Source organism: Aethalodelphis obliquidens, unplaced genomic scaffold (genome assembly GCF_003676395.1).
Source record: "Aethalodelphis obliquidens isolate GAN/ISIS:26980383/991018 unplaced genomic scaffold, ASM367639v1 scaffold25, whole genome shotgun sequence".
Taxonomy (NCBI): domain Eukaryota; kingdom Metazoa; phylum Chordata; class Mammalia; order Artiodactyla; family Delphinidae; genus Aethalodelphis; species Aethalodelphis obliquidens.
In genome coordinates, this window is record NW_020837969.1 from 30,414,916 (window position 1) to 30,435,742 (window position 20,827).

The 20,827-nt window shown below is 36.0% G+C and overlaps 1 protein-coding gene across 5 annotated transcripts in view; it reads left to right on the forward strand.

Annotated features, from left to right (window-relative positions):
- Positions 1-20,827, forward strand: part of LOC113628890 (disintegrin and metalloproteinase domain-containing protein 5-like) — a 171,080-nt gene that overhangs the window by 42,188 nt on the left and 108,065 nt on the right. For all 5 annotated transcript variants that reach the window (XM_027122884.1, XM_027122888.1, XM_027122887.1 and 2 more), the window contains exons 11-13: positions 9,314-9,450; positions 13,220-13,403; positions 16,457-16,552. In XM_027122884.1, coding sequence (XP_026978685.1) covers positions 9,314-9,450; positions 13,220-13,403; positions 16,457-16,552 — 417 coding nt within the window. The remainder of the gene's footprint in view (positions 1-9,313; positions 9,451-13,219; positions 13,404-16,456; positions 16,553-20,827) is intronic.

The window sequence follows — 20,827 nt, forward strand, 5'->3', positions numbered from 1 at the left end:
TTAAGTGTATAAATATTTAGGATGGCTACATATTCTTGATACATTGACTCTTTTTTTTCATTGTGAAATGTAACATCAGTACAACATCATCAACTTTATGATGCTTGCATGGTATATAAATATTTTCCACCTTTTTACTTCTAACTACCACTACCATTTACCACTTTATACTTAGAGTGCCTCTTCTATAATCAGTGCATCTGTTTTTATTGTTACATTTGTTTTGTCAAATCCATCCTGACAACCTTTGCTTTCAATTGGAATATTTAGCCCATTCACATTTAATATAATTATTAAGTTTGGGTATAGGGCTACCATCTTGTTATTTGTGTCCCATTTGTTGCTTCTGTTTTTCTCCTTTGATCTTCCTTTCCTACCTTCTCCCTTTTAGTCCTAGTAAAATAGATGTCTTTACCATATGACTGTCTATTGGATGTGCTCTTATATCACTAAATGTAAGGGTTCTACAGTACTATAATTCCATTTTACACCTTTCCTTTTTTTGTTGAATTTCCATATATTTACTACTACATATACATAATCCCTGTAATACAATTATGATTTTTCCCCCTTTATATTGTCAAATGCTTTTTGAAGGAATTAGGGAAAGAAATAATAGTATTGTATATTTCTTTTACTCATTTGCCGTTTGTAGCATTTTGCAATCTTTGTGCAGATCCAGATTTCCATCTGGAATCATGTCCCTTCATTCTGAGGAATTTACTTAATGATTTTTTTTGTAGTATTAGATCTACAGACATTGAATTCTCTTAGCTTTCATTTATTTGACAATGTCTTTATTTTACTTTATTTTTCAGATTATTTTCACTGGACTATAGAACCCTAGACTACCAAAATTTTTCTTTTAGTACAAATGCCACTTTACTGTCTTCTGGTTTGCAGTATAATCTGAAAAGTTTTATTCTCTCATATAATCATCCATCATCCCATTTCATCAGATTCTTATGAAATTTCTCCAATGTTTCTTATGGAAATATAGGCATATACTTATGTTTTACTTTTACAACAGACCATGGCATAGGCTATACTGTATTTTGCCTTTTTATACTGCATAGTTAAATTAAATAATGTATCTGATAGTTTAAATACGTGGAGCCCCTTTTGGTTTTCTGCTCTCTGGCACTCCTGTTAATTCTCATTCATGCTGTATTTTTTTTCTTTTTGGATATGGTTATTTGTAATTGCATTTTGGCCGTTTAAAAATTATTCATGTAAATAATTTAGAGTCTAGTTGCTCTTACCTTCCATCAGGGAATTTTTGTTTGTTTCAACCAGATGATTGAGGGCGCTAAACCAAGGTTATTTTTGACAGACTCAAGGTCGAGAGGAGCAAAAAGTGGGAGATCAAGGCCAGTCAATGTTAAGCATCATTGTGACACTTTTCACTGAGAATTAGAAGAACTACATCCTAGAACAAGGATGAGCTGGAAATAAGACAGTTCTTGCAGAGACATCATGGACCTAGACTCATTTTTCTTTGTATTTCTCCTTTAGTGTTAGTAGGGTTTCTTGAAAATATTGCCTGATGTCTTTTATTAGTGTTGGAAAATTCTCAACCATTATAATTGTACTTCAGATATTATTTTTGTCCCATTATCTTTACCTTTTCTTGTTAGGCTCTAATTAACATACATTAGTCCTTTAAAAGATGTACCATATGTCACTGTTGTTCTTTTTTTTTTTAATTCTTTTTTCAGTTTGTTTTGTTCTTCAGTTTGAGTATTTTCTATGATCTTTAATTCTGTTCAGTAATACTCTATTCTGCTATTTCAGATATTCCTTTTATTCCAGTTCTACAGTTTTTAATTTATTTTGTTTATAAATTCCAATGCTTTTGTGAAATTTTTCATTTTTAATCTACTTTGTCTTCCATTTATTTTATGTATATCTTATTTTCAAGCTTTACTGAAAAATAAAAAGTATATACATTTAGGTTGTATGACATGATTTTTATCAAGATGTAAAATGTGAAGATTTAATCTTTGTATACGTTTTGAAATGATTACCACAATCAAGTTAACACACACATCAACTCACATAGATACCATTTTTTCGTTTGTTTTTTGGTGAGAAACTTAAGATTTACTCACTTACCAGATTTCAAGTATACAATAAGTATTATTAATTATAAGCACATTGCTGTATATTATATCCCCAAACTTATTCATCTTATAAAGATGAAAGTTTATACCCTTTGACCCATCCTCTGGTCACTGCCAATGACCACTCTAACTCTCTGGTTCTATGAATTTGCCTTTTTTAGTTTCAACATGTAAGTGAGATCATACATATTTATCTTTCTGTATCTGGCTTATTTCACTAAGAATGATGATGTCTTCCAGGTTCATCCATGCCGTCTCAAAGGACAGGATTTCCTTCTTTTTTTTCTTTTTTTTTTTGTCTTTTTTCTCTTTATGCATGATTGAACATTTAGGTTGTTTCCATATATTGGCTCTTTTGAATAATGCTGCAGTGAACATGGGAGTGCAGATATCTTTTCAAGATATTGATTTCATTTCCTTTGGGAATATACCCAGATGTTGAGCATCTTTCCATGTAGCTGTTGGCCATCTATATGTTTGCTTTGGAAAAATGTTTATTCAGATAATCTGCCCATTTTTTAATCTGATTTTTTTTTTTTTTGCTATTGAGTTGTATGAGTATTGTATTTTGCATATTAACCCCTTTTCAGAGATATGATTTGTAAATATCTTCTCCCACTTAGTAGCCTGCCTTTTCATTTTGTTGATGGTTTCCTTTGCTGTGCAGAAGAATTTTAGTGTGCTGTAGTCCCACTTGTTTATTTTTGCTTCTGTTGACTTTGCTTTGGAGTCAGATCTAAAAATTCATCACCAAAATTAATATCAAGGGGCTTATTGCCTATGTTTTCTTCTAGGAGTTTTATGGTTTCAGGTCTTGCATTCAAGTCTCTAATACATTTTGAGTTAATTATTGTGTATGGTGTGAGATAGTGGTCCAGTTTCATTCTTTTGCATGTGGCTGTCCAGTTTTTCCCACCACCATTTATTGAAGAGACTGTCTTTTTCCCATTTTATATTACTGCCTCCTTTGGCATGGATCAGTTGACCGTGTAAGTGTGGGTTTATTTCTGGGTTCTATATTTTGTTCCATTGATCTATGTGTCTGCCTTTGTGCCAGTACCATATTGTTTAAAAAAATTTTTTTAATTCAGGTATAATTGACATACATTATATTAGTTTCAGGTGTAAAACAGAGTGATTTGGTATTTGTATATATTGCAAAATGATCACCACAAAAATTCTAGTTAACGTCTATCACCATAAATATAGAATTTAATACTGTTTTGATTACTACAGCTTTGTAGTATAATTTGAAATCAAGGAGCATGATACCTCCAGCTTTACTCTTATTTCTCAAGATTGCTTCAGCTATTTGGGGTCCTTTGTGCTTCCATTCAAATTTTAGGATGTTTGTATTATGTTTGTGAAAATTGCCATTGGAATTTTGAAAGGGAGTGCACTGAATCTGTAGATGGCTATGGGTAAAATGGACATTTTAACAATATTAATTCTTCCAGTCCGTGAGTGTGGAATATCTTTCCATTTATTTGTGTCTTCCGCAATTTCTTTCATCACCATCTTCTAGTTTTCAGTGTACAATTTTTTCATATCCTTGGTTAAATTTATTCCTCGGTATTTTGTTCTTTTTAATACAATTGTACATGGGAATGCTTCCTTAATTTCTCTTACTGATAGTGCATTATTAATGTCCAGAAACACAACAGACTTCTTTGTATTGATTGTGGGTCTAGAAACTCTACTGAATTCATATATTAGTTATAACAGGTTTTTGTGTGTGTGTGTAGTTTTAGGATTTTTCTCTGTATAATATCGTTATCTGCCAATGGTGACAGTTTTCTTCTTTTTTCCTAGTTTGGATCTCTTTTATTTATTTTTTCTTGCCTAATTGCTCTGGCTAGGAGTTGTATAAAAGTGGTGATAGCTCAGATTCTTGTCTTATTCCTGACCTTGGAGGAATAGCTTTTCTGCTTTTTACCATTGAGTGTGATGTTAGCTGTGGGCTTGTCGTATATGGCCTTTATTATGTTGAGGTATGTTTCCTCCACACCTGAGAGTTTTTAAAAATCATAAATGGATGTTGAATTTTGTCTGTTTACTATTCATTATCCTTGTTTCTTGTTTCTTCTTGAAATCTTCCACACTCCTTTTTGTTTTTTCTGCCTTCTGTGGTTTTAATTGCCTTCTGTGGTTTTATATTATTCCATTTTCTCTCCTTTCTAGAACATCAATTACATTAAAAATCTTTAAGCAGTTACCCTAGAGTTTACAGTATACATTTACAACTAATTTTGTTGTAATCTAGTTTGAATTGACTAGAGTAAACTAACTTAACTAAAGTAGGAGAAACTAATCTAGATTGAAAGATTTTTTTAAGGTTACCTGGGATATGTTTTCATCAGGTATGGAAATACATGCAGACATGAAAATGACTGTCATTCAGGAAGAAATTTATCATACAGTTCCCTAGAAATAAGAAATATGCCATGCCATGTGGAGGCCACATAAGGAAGCACCAGGTTTGGTCAGGAAGCATAGGAGATGGGGGCAAATGTGGGCAAGAGCCTCTATTGTGGTTTTTTTGGGAAGAAACAGGAGAGACAGGGTAAGCAGGTCTAGGGTTGGCTAGTTTCAGCAGTCCATGATGCATAGAGGCTGTCCTTAGTTGTCTGGTACCTAGCTCTGGTGTGATTTTGGCAGGTGGATAGTGGCCTGGTGTATGTGAGTCTGATAAAGCAGACTTTATCAGACTGTCAGGTGGTAGGGTATATGGGCTCTGGATTGATTGGTTTGCATATGAAAGGTGAGTTGTCTACTATCTGAAGTAATTGGATAACCCTAAGAAGGGCAGTCCTCTAGGTTGGTAAGGCCCTAGATATGAAAGCTTCGGAATACAGCAAATGGTGATGTTAATAAAGTTAGTCTTGTTGTGGTTTGAGATATGATCAAACCTTTGGCGTAATAAGACGCTTTTAGAGAGTAGAGCATAAGTTTAGCTAAACAGCGTAGAGAACATTTTATTATGAGAGTAAAAAGGAGAAACAGAAGTAGACGTATAAGGAATTCTTGTAGACCAGCTCATAACTAAATTTCCCATTTGTATAACATTAGCCAAGGAAATAGATCTGAAATTTCTGGAGTCTCTAAGAGCATCTTTGTGCAGTTGTAAATTGTGTTAAAAATTCTATATGTGTGTTTCTTGACAATAATACCCTGGTGTATTTTGGGGTAAAAGTGGCAAGTCAGGCAGTTTATGGTGTTGGAGAGTATCAGCTGATTAGTTTGGTAAAGTATATATAAAGATTGATGGTATTTGTATGTACCCAAAGGGAAGAGGTGGTTGTAGTCATGGTCAGAGATGCAGGGTGGGAGTAGTAGGAGAAGGGACTGGGGAGTGAGTGCTCCTCTCCCTAGGGTCCAGGGGTTCATGATACAAGGCAGGTGACTCCTAGGGAAAGCAATAATCTCCACCAGTGTTTAGAATGGCACAGAGAGACATGGAGTGTAGGGATATATGGTTTGATAGAGGACAAAAAAGTATACCCTTGTCATGGGCTACACAGACAGCTGCTCAGGAAACACAATAGAGTCCCTAATATCGAAGTAAGAAAACCAGTACATTTCTTGTGTGCAATTTGTGCCTTGGGAGAGGCAGTGCATGAGCCTGCCTGGGGTGGAAGTTTTAGTGTCTGAGGGGAAGTTGTCTCCGTGCAGGATGCAGAGTCATCTCCAAGAGGCAGGTCTTAAGCTGGAGTGATGTCATCTGAGGTGGTAACATCTCTAGCAGCGAGTTCCTGGGCCAGGGCAATGTTGTTTGGGGTGTGGTGCTAGGATATCCTTTTTAAGCTGATCCCCACTTGAATGAACGCAGGTTTTATTTTTGTGGCTCTGTGGTATTAAAATGGTGCTGAAGTACTTGTGTAATTTGAAGGCAATGTTGGGCCTGTGACTTCAATTTATAAATATCTGTTAACTCGAGGGGCTTCTGGGTGCACAGCGAGCAGAAGTGATATTGACGTCTGTGCAGAACCTGACTGGCACAGCCCAAGTTAGCTGTGGCTGGATCTAAAAGTGTCCAACAGTCTAGGATTTTGCCTTATTAGGTGATGAGAAGAGTTCTGTTATAAATAGGTTTTAGATTTTATGACCTGATTTTGGTGTATGTGGTTAATAGGAGGTCAGGTTGTTTGCCATTTAAAATATTTATACCCGTGTTTAGGGCTCCATAATTATGCTGGAGGCAGGCACCCTAATTTGGCCAGCCAGTATGGGCCTTTTGCCTCAGTTGTTGGTTTGGTTGTTGACAGGCAAGCTGGTGAAGTCTTTTGGTTGTAAGGTTTGTATTATCCAAACTCAGTGGCATGTGGGCCTCAGCATTTGCCACGTCTGGCTGAAATAATGGCTTACTTGGAGGATTTGGGCCTCCAGATTGCAAACCAATAAAAACACTCAGATCAATGGTAATGAGATGAACAGTCAACAGAATGTTGTACAGCTGCACTTGAGAGGTTTTGTTTTTGTTTTTCATTTGTTTTTGTGGTGGTGGAAGTTTAGGCTCAAATGGGTCTCATGTCAAATTAGCAGCTGCCTGGACCAGGAGGAAATCTATGGTTAATAGACCTCAGGATGGTATGTACCTGGATCTGGTCTCCAACCCTTATGGGGTGGGGCAAGATAAAATATTTACAGCAGTAGGGGAGACATAGTTAAAGGGGCTCCTATACAGTGAGTCTTCATATACATGGAGGCCAGACATAAGCCCCTTTAAATATAGGGAAGGAAAAGGGAAAAATGTTTTAAAGTTTGTGTGAAGTGTGTGTCAGACAAGGGTCCTTGAATTAAGAGACATTAATAGCTTGGCCAATATAGACACCCATTTAAGGGTCCATTTGTTGGATTTGAAAAGGAATTATTTAAGGAAACCGTTATGTCTCTCAATTGAACCAGCTATCTGAGACCTGTTGGGGACAATGAAAGTTATATTGAATGCCTTTTCCAATAGAGTGGCATTGTGTCTTCTGAGAAACGAAATGTGTTCCTTGGTTACTATTAATATTGTCTGTAACTATGAAGGGAATAAAGTGTGTCCTGGCAAGGGCTTCTGTTTGGTCCTAAGAACTGCTTTTGATCAAAAGCTGGGGTGCAGGAAGGAGGGATTGCTTGAGTTCAAGCAGTCTTCCAGTAAACAAAATTGCTCTCTACGCTCTGAAGGTGGACTGAAGTGTCTGATGCGTCAGCTGATTGTTGTTTTCTACCTCTCAGTGGCTGTGGTTGAACAACAAGCAACCCAGGGCAATATGCGGAATGGAAACTTAGAAACATCTTCATGGGTCAGTTAATCTTCTCCCCTGAACTGTGCTTTACTTGCCGCTCCCTCACAATGCCATCTTGCTCTTGGTCCATCAAGTACCAACAACTTTTTAAAAACTACTATTTTTAGAGCAGTTTTAGGTTCACAGCACCATTGAGAAGAAGGTGCATAGATTATCAATGTATCCCTTGCCCCTACACTTGCATAACCTTCTTCGTTATCACCATCACTCACCGAGGGTTATACTTATTGCAATTGATAAACGTACATTGACCCATTAAAAATCACCCAAAGTTCATAATTTGCCTTAGGGTTCAATGTTGGTGTTGTACTTTCTACGGATTTGGTCAAATAATGATATGTGCCCATCATTATGGTATCATACACAGTATTTTCACTGCCTTAAAAATCCTCTGTGCTCTCTGCCAATTAATTTCTCCCCTCCCCACCTGCAGCCGTGGATCTTTTGTCTCCATAACTTTTTTTCCAGGATGTCATATAGTTGGAGTCATATAGTATATAGTCTCTGCAGGTTGGCTTCTCTCGCTTAGTAACATGCATTTAAATTTCCTCGGTGTCTTTTCATGACCTTGTAGCTCATTTCTTTTTAGTGCTGAATAATATTCTATTGTCTGAAACATGCCACAGTTTATCTGTTCACCTGCTGAAGGACATCATGGATGCTTGCAAGTTGTGGCAGTTATGAATAAAACTGCTATAAACTTCTGTGCAGATAATAGAAATGTTTCAAAGGAAAACAGCAATACCTGTTGAGGGTGTATTAGTTATCTATTGCTATGTAACTGATTGTACCAAACCTTAGCACATGAAAACAACACAGTTCTGTGGGTCAGGAATCTAGGAGCAGCTTAGTTGGTGAAAACAAGATGTCAGCTAGGGCTGTAATTATCTCAAGGTTCAACACAGAGGGGATTTGCTTCCAAGCTCAGTCATGTGACTATTGGAAGACCTCAGAAAAAGTTTCCAAGCTCACTCACGAGGACCTCTCCACAGGCCTACTTCATGACAAAGTAGCTACCTTCCCCCAGAGCGAATGAGAGAGAGAGAGACATAGAATCCAAGAAGTCAGTCTTTTAATAACTTATCTTGGAAATGATGACCCATCATTTCTGCTATATTCAGTTAATTAGAAGCAAGTCAGTAAGTCCAGCCTACACTCAATGGAGTGGGGATACACGGGATCATAAATACCAGGAGGCAGGGACCCATTTTAGAGACTGTATACTACAAAGAGAATGTAGGATTGATTATTAAAATAAAAGATTAAAAGCATCTTGTTTAAAATAATTCAAAGAAGCGATATAGTGTGGTGTTTAAACTCTATTAGATTTGCTAAGATAGCTGGTATTGTCATTATGTAATAGTATCTTGAAATTAAACTGTAGTGTTACTCATCCATCCGTGTTTAATAATACTTACATAACTAGTACAATTGTGTCTACGTTAAGTATCTTGGCTGCATTAATGAATTTTAAAAATGAGTTTTATGTTTGGTAGTGTATATATGTCCATGCCACTCTGTCACTTTGTCACAGCTTACCCTTCCCCCTCCCCATATCCACAAGTCCATTCTCTAGTAGGTCTGTGTCTTTAATCCTGTGGGAAGCAGCCACATAGCACAGGGAGATCAGCTCCGTGCTTTGTGACCACCTAGAGGGGTGGGATAGGGAGGGTGGGAGGGAGGGAGATGCAAGAGGAAAGAGATATGGGAACATATATATATGTATAACTGATTCACTTTGTTATAAATTAGAAACTAACACACCATTGTAAAGCAATTATACTGCAATAAAGATGTTTAAAAAATGAGTTTTATGTATGAATTTTTGATTATAGTAACTTTTTATAACTGAATAAGATTCTTAGCTAACTATTTTTCTTTTCTTTTCCTTATATTTAGTATTCAGAGGGTTTATCCTTGGAGTCATATGCTCTCAGTATTGTGCAGTTGCTTGGCCTTAACATGGGAATGAGTTATGATAATACTGAGATCTGCCATTGTTCAGGAGATGTTTGCGCAATGTCACCAAAAGCTGTGTAAGATCATTTTCTTTATTAAACACACAGTATACTTAAAAATTGTTTTTTGGTTAGGGACTTTACATTTCTATAACCAAACTGAATTAATTGACAATTATAGAACACTATATCCTACACTAGGATGCGCATTCTTTTCAAGTGCAGATGGAACACACGCCAAAATAAGACCCAGCACTCCCTCAGGCCTCTCCATGCCTGGGGACGTTCTCTTCCTCCTTCCTACCTTCCAGAGTCTGGCTTGTATTTTTCTCTGCTGGCTAGATTGAAGGTGCCCTCTGGGGACAAGCCATATGAATTGTGTGATTTTAGTGATTCTATTTAAAGTTAAGTGCCTTGATACTGGCATTATACAATATAAGGATGAACAGTACAATTCAAGTTAAAAATGTATCTTTTTTAAATTTAGAAAGACATCAAGTCACAAATAAGTAAAACTATGCCCCACTGAGAGAGAGACTACTGAAGAAAAAGGCTTTTTTAAAATTTTAGTATCACTGATAATACTTTAAAAACAATTTTGAAATCAGGTAGTACAAATCCCCAAGTTTTTTCATCTTTTCCCAAATTGTTTTGTTTATTCTAGGTCCTTTGTAGTTTCATATATATTTTATTATCAAATTTCCAATTTTTATGAAAACTGTTGAGAGTTTTAAAAATTGAAGTATAGTTTATTTACAACATTATGGTAGTTCCAGGTATACAGCATAGTGATTCAGTATATTTACAGATTATATTCCATTATAAGTTATTACAAGATAATGGCTATAATTCCCTGTGCTATATATTTACTGTATCCTTGTTGCTTATCTGTTTTATACATACTAGTTTATATCTCTTAATGCCCTACTCCTAACTTGCTCCTCCCCTCCTCCCTCTCCCCTTTGGTAACCCCTTGTTTGTTTTCTATATCTGTGAGTCTACTTCTGTTTTGCATATGTGTTCTTTTGTACTATTTTTTAGTTACCACATATAAGCGATACCATATGGTATTTGTCTTTCCCTATTTGACTGACTTCACTTAGTATGACAAATACCATACAGTATTTGTCTTTCTCTGTTTGACTTACTTCATTTAGTATGATAGTCTCTACATCCATCCTTGTTGCTGCAAATGGAAGAATTTCATTCATTTTTATGGCTGAGTAATATTCTATACCATATCTTTTTCATCCATTCATCTGTGGATGGGCATTTGGGTTGCTTCCATATCTTGGGTATTATAAATAGTCAATTTTGGGAGAGTTACCATCTTAACAATACTGAGTCTTTTAATTCTTGAATCTGGTATATGTCTTCATTTATTTAGGTCTTTAATTTTCCCCAGCAATGTATGGTATTTTACAGTTTACATGTCTTGTACTTGTTTTGTTATATTTATTCTTAAACATTTTATTCTTTTTTGCTATTTTGAAAAGAACTGTTTTCTTAATTTCATTTTCAGAGTGCTCATTGCTAGTACATAGAAATATAATTTTTGTATGTTGACTTTGTGTGCTGCAAACTTCCTAAACTCAACAGAAATTCCAGGAGATTTTATTTGTTGATTACTTAAGATTTTCTGTAAACAATATCTTGTTGTCCATGAATAAGAACAGCTTTATGTTTTCCTCTCCATCTATTTTTGTGTAATTCCTTTTTCTTGCTTAATTGCACTTGAAATAAATTCAGCCCAATGTGAATCGACCTGGTGAGAGTGGGTACCCTTGCCTTGTTACCAATCTTAGCTATAGTTTTTTTTTTTTTTAAATAAATGTCTTCTCTTCTAAAACAGTGTCTTTTATTCCCTGTAAATTGTGTTGTTTTATTTTTCTTCATCATTCCAATAACTATCTGACTTATTTCATATACCTATTTCCTGATGTTTATACTTTTTGCCCCTAGCAGGCACTTGGTCTACGTTTCACTACACACCAGTTGCCTAGAAGAGTGCTTGGTAAATGTTTCCAATAATGACCTTTTAGCTCAGTATTCTTATTATTTCATTTTGTCCTGTGATGACTGAATCTATGTTATCCCAAATATCTGTGAAGGCACAAAGTAGATAATAACTAAATTACTTCTTCTCTGTGTGAAATTGTTTCTCAAAGGAATATTCTTTCATCATCTTTTTGAGTGTTGTATTTATATACACTATAAAAAATCAACTTTTGAGGTACGATTTGTCTACAATAAAATTCATACACTTTAAACTTTAAGTGTACAAGTTTATGACTGATAAATATATACAAATTACTGAACCAGTGTCAATCAGGCTATGCAACATTTCCATTTCCACAGAAAGTTCTTTTGTGATCCTTGGCTGTCCTTTTTACCTTCCACCCTGCCCCAGTCAACAGCTGATCTGATTTCTATCACTACAATTGGTTTTACTGGCTCTAGAACATTAGGTAAATTGGATGATATGCACTCTCTTTTGAGTGTTCACTCTGTAAGGCTGTAATTTCTCTGAATTATTTAATTAATTAATTGAATATATTTATAATGGTTCCTTTCAAGTATTTGTGTGCCAAATCTAACACCTGGGCCATCTCAGTGTTGCTTACTATTGACTGCTTTTTTATTGACTATGGTTTACATTTTCTTATTTCTTTGTATGATTATTATTAGTAGTGGCATATTGGATATTGTTTGATAGTACAATAGAAAGCCTAGATTCTCATTACCTTCCTCTGAAAAGCATTGATTCTTTTTCTACCAGGCAATTCAGTTATTGGGTAATCATTTTAAATTTTATGTGCTTGGTTTTATACTTCATTAACATGAGTCTATAGAAAACTCAAGGCATTTCCAAACCCCTCTAAAATGGCAGGCCTGAACTTCCAAACTTGGTTTCCTCTGGGGATGTTGTCAGGGCTTGAGTTTAGGCTCTAACTGTTAGGACTGATACAGAGTAGATTTTAGTATAGGGCAGAGGTCAGCCAACAATGATCTATAGGCTAAATTTGGCTGCCTGCCTGTTTTGTAAATTCATTTTGTAGGCTTACTGTTTTATGTGTTCTTCATGGCTGCTTTTGCACTACAGTGGCAGAGTTGAGTAGCTACAACAGAGCATATGGCATATAAGCCTATAATATTTACTGTGTGGCCCTTCACAGATAAGTTTGTCAGCTACTGGTCTAGGGCATAGTCTTTACTCTTAAATTGTATTCTTTCTAGGGTTTTAGTTGGATGCTGATATATTAGCAGACTACTAACAACTTTCTCACTCCATTAGGACAGGTATTCCTCTTGTCCCTCCCATGGTATAAATCAAACAACAGATTCTTGTTTGAAAAATGCCTAATTACAGAGAGCAAAAGTTCTAAAATATACTTTTAAAGATAATACAGACATGTTCATATTGATATTTACAGAAAAAATACAAAAATGATATTAAATAAATAAAAAGTATATTAAATACCTAGGCCAAAAATTTTAAATTCAGTTGTTTGGCACTAAGAAGGTAAATAAAGAGTAACACAGTTCCTATGTTTAAACAATTAATAAAGATTTTAGGACAGGTAAATAATTGGTCTTCTTTAAAACAGGATGAATGGCAAAAGATTTTGGAATTTTTTTTTCATTACAAGAATTTTCTTGGTGAAATTTAAAAAGTGTGTTAAAAATGTTAGTATTTTTTAAATACTTTTATATTTTTAAACGTGTGCTTATTGTTATCCATGAGAATAATGCTCTTTAAATCTCTCTTGAAAACATCATACATTAGGAGAAATGTAGAGTTATACAGCAATAATTTTTGTCATACCCTTTTTTTTTAATATTTTAGGCTATCTGAGGGTATAAAGGATTTTAGCACTTGTAGCTTGGATGACTTTAAATATTTTGCTGCACATTCTGGCCTTGAATGTCTTCATAAAATCCTTCCTGTTGAGCCAGTTTACAAACAGAGGCAGACGTGTGGCAATGGAAAGTTGGAATCGGGTGAAGAATGTGATTGCGGCACTTTACAGGTTAGTGGAAATTTTTTCAAAAATATTTTTTGCTTCCTGTATATGTGAGTACGAGGTGGAAAAGAAGACCTTGTCTTTTAGAAGAAAAATTTTGAAAAATACCTCTTTGGGGAAGATGGAAGCCTTTAAGTTTCCTAATTTTGCCATTTTTTGAAGTGGGGAGCAAACATCCTTTAGTTAATATTTGTCTTCAGATATTGTCTTCCTAAATTCTTTAGTGTATGCATCAGCTCTAATCTTATAATTAGTGACCACAAAGAGTGTATAAGGAGTTGCAGAAATATGCCTTTAACTACAAGCAGTAACAAAAAGACAAGAACATCTAAAGACGATAGACTATATAGCAAAATGCATCGTTTGCTATTATACGGAAAAAAAGTTTTGTATGGACAGGTTATGTTTCCCTTCAACACTGCAGTGGATGCTCCTGCCATTGCAGTAAGGGAAGATAAAGAAACACAAAGAAACACACAGTGAAACTGCAGTAAGGCACGAAAAAGAAACAGTGAGTGGAAAGGAAGATTAAAACTGTCTAATCAAATTCAACTTGGCCACGTGATTGGAGAATCCTAAACAATCTACCCCCGAAGTCTGCTAAAGCTAATTAATGAATGCACGTGAACCCAAATTCCATGGAGTTCTATGTATAAACAATGAACAAATGTAAAATGAACTAAAATGTACAATTCCATATACATTGTTTCAAAAACATGAAATAGAGATAAATTTAACAGAATACGTGCAAGACCTGTACAATGAAAACTCACATTGCTCAGAGAAATGAAAGAAGATCGAGAGGGAGACATATCCCACTTTCATGGATTGGAAGACACAATATTGCCAAGATGTCAGCTCTACATCAACACTCCACACAATCCCAATCCCAACCCCACCATCGTTCTGTGGAAATTGACAAGCTGATACTATAATATATATGGAAATGCAAAGGACCTAGAATAGACAAAGCAATTAAAAAGAACAAAGGTGGAGCACATGCACTAATTTTCTGTAAATTTCAAAATTTTCTATAAAGCAGAAATAATCAGTATAATGTGGTATTGGCCAAAGCATAAATATATCCCTTAATGAAACAGTATAGAGAATCCAAATATAAAATATTTATAAGGTCAGTTGATTCTCTGCCAATCAGAGATGTTAAGGCAGTTAAATGGGTGAAGAAAACCTTTCCAACAAAGGTATTGTATGAGCTAGATACCCACGTACATAAAAAGAAAACTTTGACATCTCACCATACACAAAAACTAACTTGAAATGGATCAAAGACCTAAATATAAAAGCGAAAATCCTAAAGCTCTTAGAGTAAAACACAGGAGACAGTCTTTTTGACTCTGTGATAGGCAGAACTTTCTTAGATAAGGCAAATAAGAATGAGGTTTTAAAGAAAAATATGTAAGTTGTACTTAATCAAATTTAGAAACTTCTTCTTTTAGGCTCTGTTAAGAAAAATAAAATGATAGACTCTGAAATGGGAGATTCAAAAGCCAATTCAAAGGACTTTTATTCAAATACATTGAAATACAATTATGGTTTCTGGTCTGACATGTGAGAAGTTTAGAAGTCACCACTTAGTCCTTACAAGTAAAAAGCTAACCAACTTGGAAAAGAAATAGCTCTTCTTGCATCCATCAGAGATGTGAGGTCACAGAGCAAACCACTGCCCCACAAATTGGAAAAACCAACAGGTGGATGCAGAGAATCACAACTTAATAGAGTAGCAACCCACAAGCTAAAACCTTTTGGGAACCAGTATCTGGGTAGGAAAACCTGAACTGGAATTGACAAATTTCTGGAGTCTCAGTGTGTAGAACTCTGATAGTTTAAAACTCCAGGGGAACCCGATCATAGGAAGGTCCCCACACTTTTATGAGTTGTACCTGCAGAAACTTGAACTGTTTGTCACAGTGAATACTGGAGAGAAGTCTAATGCTTCTGACAGAGGGAGGGGAAAAGGAACCATTTTGAAATAGCCAGAGCATTCTATTCTCAAGAAAGTCTGCCCTTACAAATGGAGTTGTATTGAAAAAGAAAAAAAAAACCCAAACTAGAATAACCAAACATTTGATTAAGAGATACAGTAAGAAAAAAAGCTAACAAAGGAATATTTAAACTTTGAGTACATGAATACACGAGTCAATAGATGAAATAAATAGCCTTTTAAAAGTATAATATTGCTGCCTGTGGTGAAGCTGTTCATTGAAAATACCAATTAAAAATACCAGTAAGGGGCTTCCCTGGTGGCGCAGTGGTTGAGAGTCCACCTGCTGATGTAGGGGACACGGGTTCGTGCCCCGGTCCGGGAGGATCCCGCATGCCACGGAGGGGCTGGGCCCGTGAGCCGTGGCCGCTGGGCCTGCGCGTCCGGAGCCTGTGCTCCGCAACGGGAGAGGCCACAACGGTGAGAGGCCTGCGTACTGCAAACAAAAACAAAAACAAACAAAAAAAATACCAGTAAGAAAAAACACAACACCAGGAAACTCAAACTTCTAATATTGGTAAATTACAGAGTTTAAAACAAACTTGCTACTGAAGACTGGAAAAGTTGATTGAAGGCACTGAATCTTGTAAAATACAAGTACGTATGGGGCCAGCATCCCAGTGAAATCTGGACAGACCAGACTGGCTTCTGGGACCACTTTTCTGGGGGCAGAAGTTTGGGGGTTTGCCATTTCAGACAGAAGCTGAGAGTCTGCCTGCTGGCAGTGTGTAAATAGATTTATTATGAAAGCAAGAATATAGGAAAAATTTAGAAGAGAATGGTAGCTAACAAGAAATCTAATAACTATTTCCTCTAAGTTTTTGGCTCCACAGTAGTATGTTAATATTGTTCAGATTATATGGAATGTAGTGAAATGACACATTTCTTTTACAACCTACTGGCTGAGATGTTGATTTCAATAAGTCTCATGTAAAGAGTGGAATTACAGAAACTGGTTTTTAAGAAATGCTCATACTTCGTAAATAAATTCTGTATTGTAGTTTTATTTGATTGTACCTAATCATGCATGACTGAGTAACAAAGCATTTGTTTCCAGAATTGTACACATCCAGCCTGCTGTGATCCTAGAACATGTAGAAAGAAAAAAAATAAAATATGTGGTTCGGGGGAATGCTGCACACGAAATTGCAAGGTAGGAGGCAATCTGTATTTTATATGTTAGCACTAAATTTCTTTTTCTTAAAAAATTTATTTATTTATTTATTATTTTTGGCTGTGTTGGGTCTTTGTTGCTGCATGCGGGCTCTCTCTAGTTGCGGCGAGCAGGGGCTACTCTTCATTGTGGTGCGCGGGCTTCTCATTGCAGTGGCTTCACGTGTGTAGAACGGGCTCTAGGCGCATGGGCTTCAGTAGTTGTGGTGCCTGGGCTCAGTAGCTGTGGTGCACGGGCTTAGTTGCTCCACGGCATGTGGGATCTCCCTGGACCAGGGCTCGAACCTGTGCCCCCTGCATTGGCAGGCGAATTCTTTTTTTTTTTTTTTAATTTATTTATCTATTTTTGGCTGCATTGGGTCTTTGTTGCTGCGTGCGGGGTTTCTCTAGTTGTGTCGAGTGGGGGCTACTCTTTGTTGCGGTGTGTGGGCTTCTCATTGCGGTGGGTTCTCGTTGCAGAGTACAGGCTCTAGGTGCGTGGGCTTCAGTAGTTGTGGCTTGCAGGCTCTAGAGCACAGGCTCAGTAGTTGTAGCGCATGGGCTTAGTCGCTCCACAGCATGTGGGATCTTGCTGGACCAGGGCTCGAACCCGTGTCCCCTGCATTGGCAGGTGCATTCTTAACCACTGCGCCACCAGGGAAGTCCCATCATTAAATTTCTTGAAATACTTGTTCCAGGGAGATGGAAAACATGTCACTACTCTATGCAGTCCTTCCCATCTTATTATATGCAAGCAGCATTGGAGCCCCTGTCACACTTCAGTCCACTCTGTAATCTGTCATTTCTAGGACTCTCCTGTACATAATGCCTGATGCTTCTCTCTCCTGATTTGACTTCCCATTCCTATACCACATTACAAATCTTTCCTGTACCCACTGGGATTTCTCTGTGATCAACATACACCTTGGGCAACCTTCTTAAATTCTTATTTTATAAGACCATACTTAACATAGGGACAGGAAGTTAGACTAGTTCTTTTTGCTGGCTAACTTCTCTTTACTGTCTTCTGGTAAAAATCCTCTCTACCTTCACAATTCATTCAGTTACTGTTACAACCATTCAGTTCCTTTTAATGAAAGCATTTAACGAACCCCTGAAAATTGCCCAACACCCAGCACAATCCATTGGAACCCTAAGGAGAAAGAAACAAACTCTTGAACAAAGGTAAATGCACATATTCTTAAGACAGGAGGAAGAGCATGATTTAATCTTTAAAAAAATTTCCCCCAGGTTTATCGATATAACCAACATATAATTCTTTAGTTTAAGATGTACAACGTAATGATTTGCTCTAAGTATGTATTGTGAAATGATGACCACAATAAGGTTAGTTAACACATCCACCACTTCACATACTGAGAACATTTAAGATTTACTATCTTAGCAACTTTTAAGTATATAATAACATTATTGTTAACTACAGTAATGCAGTACATTAGATCCCCAGATTTTTTTCATTTTATAGCTGAAAATTTGTACCCTTAACCTACATCTTCCCATTTTCCTCACCTAGCACCCACTGGCAACCACCAATCTACTCTCTGCTTTGAGGAGTTTGACTTTTTTACATTTCACATGTGAGATTATATAGTATTTCTCTTTCTCTTGTCTGACTTATTTCAATTAGCATAATGTCCTCCAGGTTCCTACATGTTGTCGCAAATGGCAAGATTTCCTTATTTTTTATGGCTGAATATTATTCCACACTACATTTCTTTTAATACATTAATCTATTGCTCGACACTTAGGTCATTTCCATATCTAGGCTATTGTGAGTAATGCTGCGATGAACATGGGGGTACACCTGCCTCTTCAAGACACTGTTATTATATCCTTCAGATATATATCCTGGATCAAAGTAGTTCTATTTTTAATTGAGAAACCTCCATATAGTTTCCCATAGTGACTGTAACAATTTACATTCCCTCCAATAGTGTGCCAGGGTTCCCTTTTCTCCGCATCCTTGTAAACACTTGCCATTTGTTGCCTTTTTGACTACAGCCATTCTGACAGGTGTGAGGTGATATCTCATTGTGATTTTGATTTTCATTTCCCTGATTAGTGATGTTGAACATCTTTTCATGTGCCTGTTGGCCATCTGTGTGTCTTTTGAAAGATGCCTATTCAGGCTCTCTGTCCATTTCAAAATCAAGTTGTCCATCTACGTCTCTATAAATGACCCCATTTCGTTCCTTTTTATGGCTCATTAATATTCCATTGTATATATGTACCACATCTTCTTTGTCCATTCGTCTGTCAGTGGACATTTAGGTTGCTCCCATGACCTGGCTATTGTAAATGATGCCACAGTGAGCATTGGGGTGCATGTGTCTTTTTGAGTTATGGTTTTTCTGGGTATATACCCAGTAGTGGGATCGCTGGGTCATATGGTAATTCCAGTTTTAGTTTTTTAAGGAACCTCTACACTGTTCTCCACAGTGGCTGTATCAATTTACATTCCCACCAACAGTGCAAGAGGATTCCCTTTTCTTCACACCCTCTCCAGCATTTATTATTTGTAGATTTTTTGATGATGGCCATTCTGACCAGTAGAGACTGTCATACAGAGTGAAGTAAGTCAGAAAGAGAAAAACAAATATCATATATTAAGGCATATATGTGGAATCTAGAAAAATGGTACAGATGAACCTATTTGCAATGCAGAAATTGAGACACAGAAGTAGAGAAGAAACGTGTGGGCACCAAGGGGTGAAAAGGGGGGGTGGGATGAATTGGGAGAGTGGGATTGACATATGTACACTAATATGTATAAAATAGATAACTAATGAGAACCTGCTGTATAGCACAGGGAACTCCACTTCTCTGTACAGTAGAAACTAACACAACATTGTAAAACAGCTATACCCCAATAAAATTTTTTTTTTAATTTTAAAATAAAAATTAAATTTAAAAAAAAGGGAAAAAAATAAAATCAAGTTTTTGTTTTGTTTGCTTGTTTGTTTTTTTAATATTGAGTCATCTGAGTTCATTTTATATTTTGGATATTAACCCCTTAACAAACATATTTGCAAATATCTTCTCCCATTCAGTTGGTTGCCTTTTTGTTTTCTTGATGGTTTCCTTCATTGTGCGGAAGATTTTGTTTGAATGAGTCCCATTTCTTTATTTTTGCTTTTTATACCCTTGCCTGAGGAGACAGATCCATTAAAAATATTGCTAAATTCAAAGTCAAAGAGTGTACTGCTTATGTTTTCTTCTAGGAGTTTTATGGTTTCTGGTCTTGCATTTAGGTCTTTAATCCATTTTGAGTTTATTCTTGTATATGATGTAATATACACACATGATATACAAAAATTTCATTCTTTTAGGTGGAGGTGTCCAGTTTTCCCAACATGGCTTATTAAAGAGACTGTTGTTTCACCATTGTATACCTTCTTGCCTCCTTTGTCATAGATTAATTGACCATATGTGTATGATTTATTTCTGAGCTCTCTATTCTGTTCCATTGATTTATACCTGTTTTTGTGTCAGTAGCATACTGTTTTGATTACTGTAGCTTTGTAAAATAGAAGTCAGGGAGTGTGATAACTCTAGTTCTTTTTTTCTCAAGATTGCTTTGGCTGCTAGGGGTCTTTTGTGGTTCCATACACGTTTTAGAATTCTTTGTTCTAGTTCTGAGAAAAATGTCATGAGTATTTTGCTAGGGATTGCATTCAATCTGTAGATTGCTTTGGGTAGTACAGTTATTTTAACATTAATTCTTCCAATCCATGAACATGGTATATCTGTCCATTTATTTGTATGTATTCATCAATGTCTTATAGTTTTCAGAGTACAGGTCTTTCACTTCCTTGGTTAAATTTATTCTTAGGTATTTTATTCTTTTTCATGTGATTGTAGATGAGATTGTTGCATATGTATTTAGCTCTGAGTTGAGTCTCTTATAAGTAGCTTATAGATGCGTCTTGTTTTTTTTTTTTTTTATCCAGTCAGCCTTTTGATTGCAGCATTTAGTCCTTTGACATTTAAAGGGGTTATTGATAGCTATGTACTTATTGATATTTTGTTTCTTGCTTTCTGGTTGTTTCTGTAATTCTTCTCTCTTTTCTTTCTCTTTTAGTTTCTTCCTTTGCAGTTTGATGATTTTCTTTAGTGTTATGTATGGGCTCCTTTCTCTCTAATTTTTGTATATCTATGGTAGTTTTTGATTTGGGTTACCATACACCATCATATATGTTGACCTATAGCTACAACTATTTGTTTTAAACTGATAGTCATTCAAATTCAAACACAA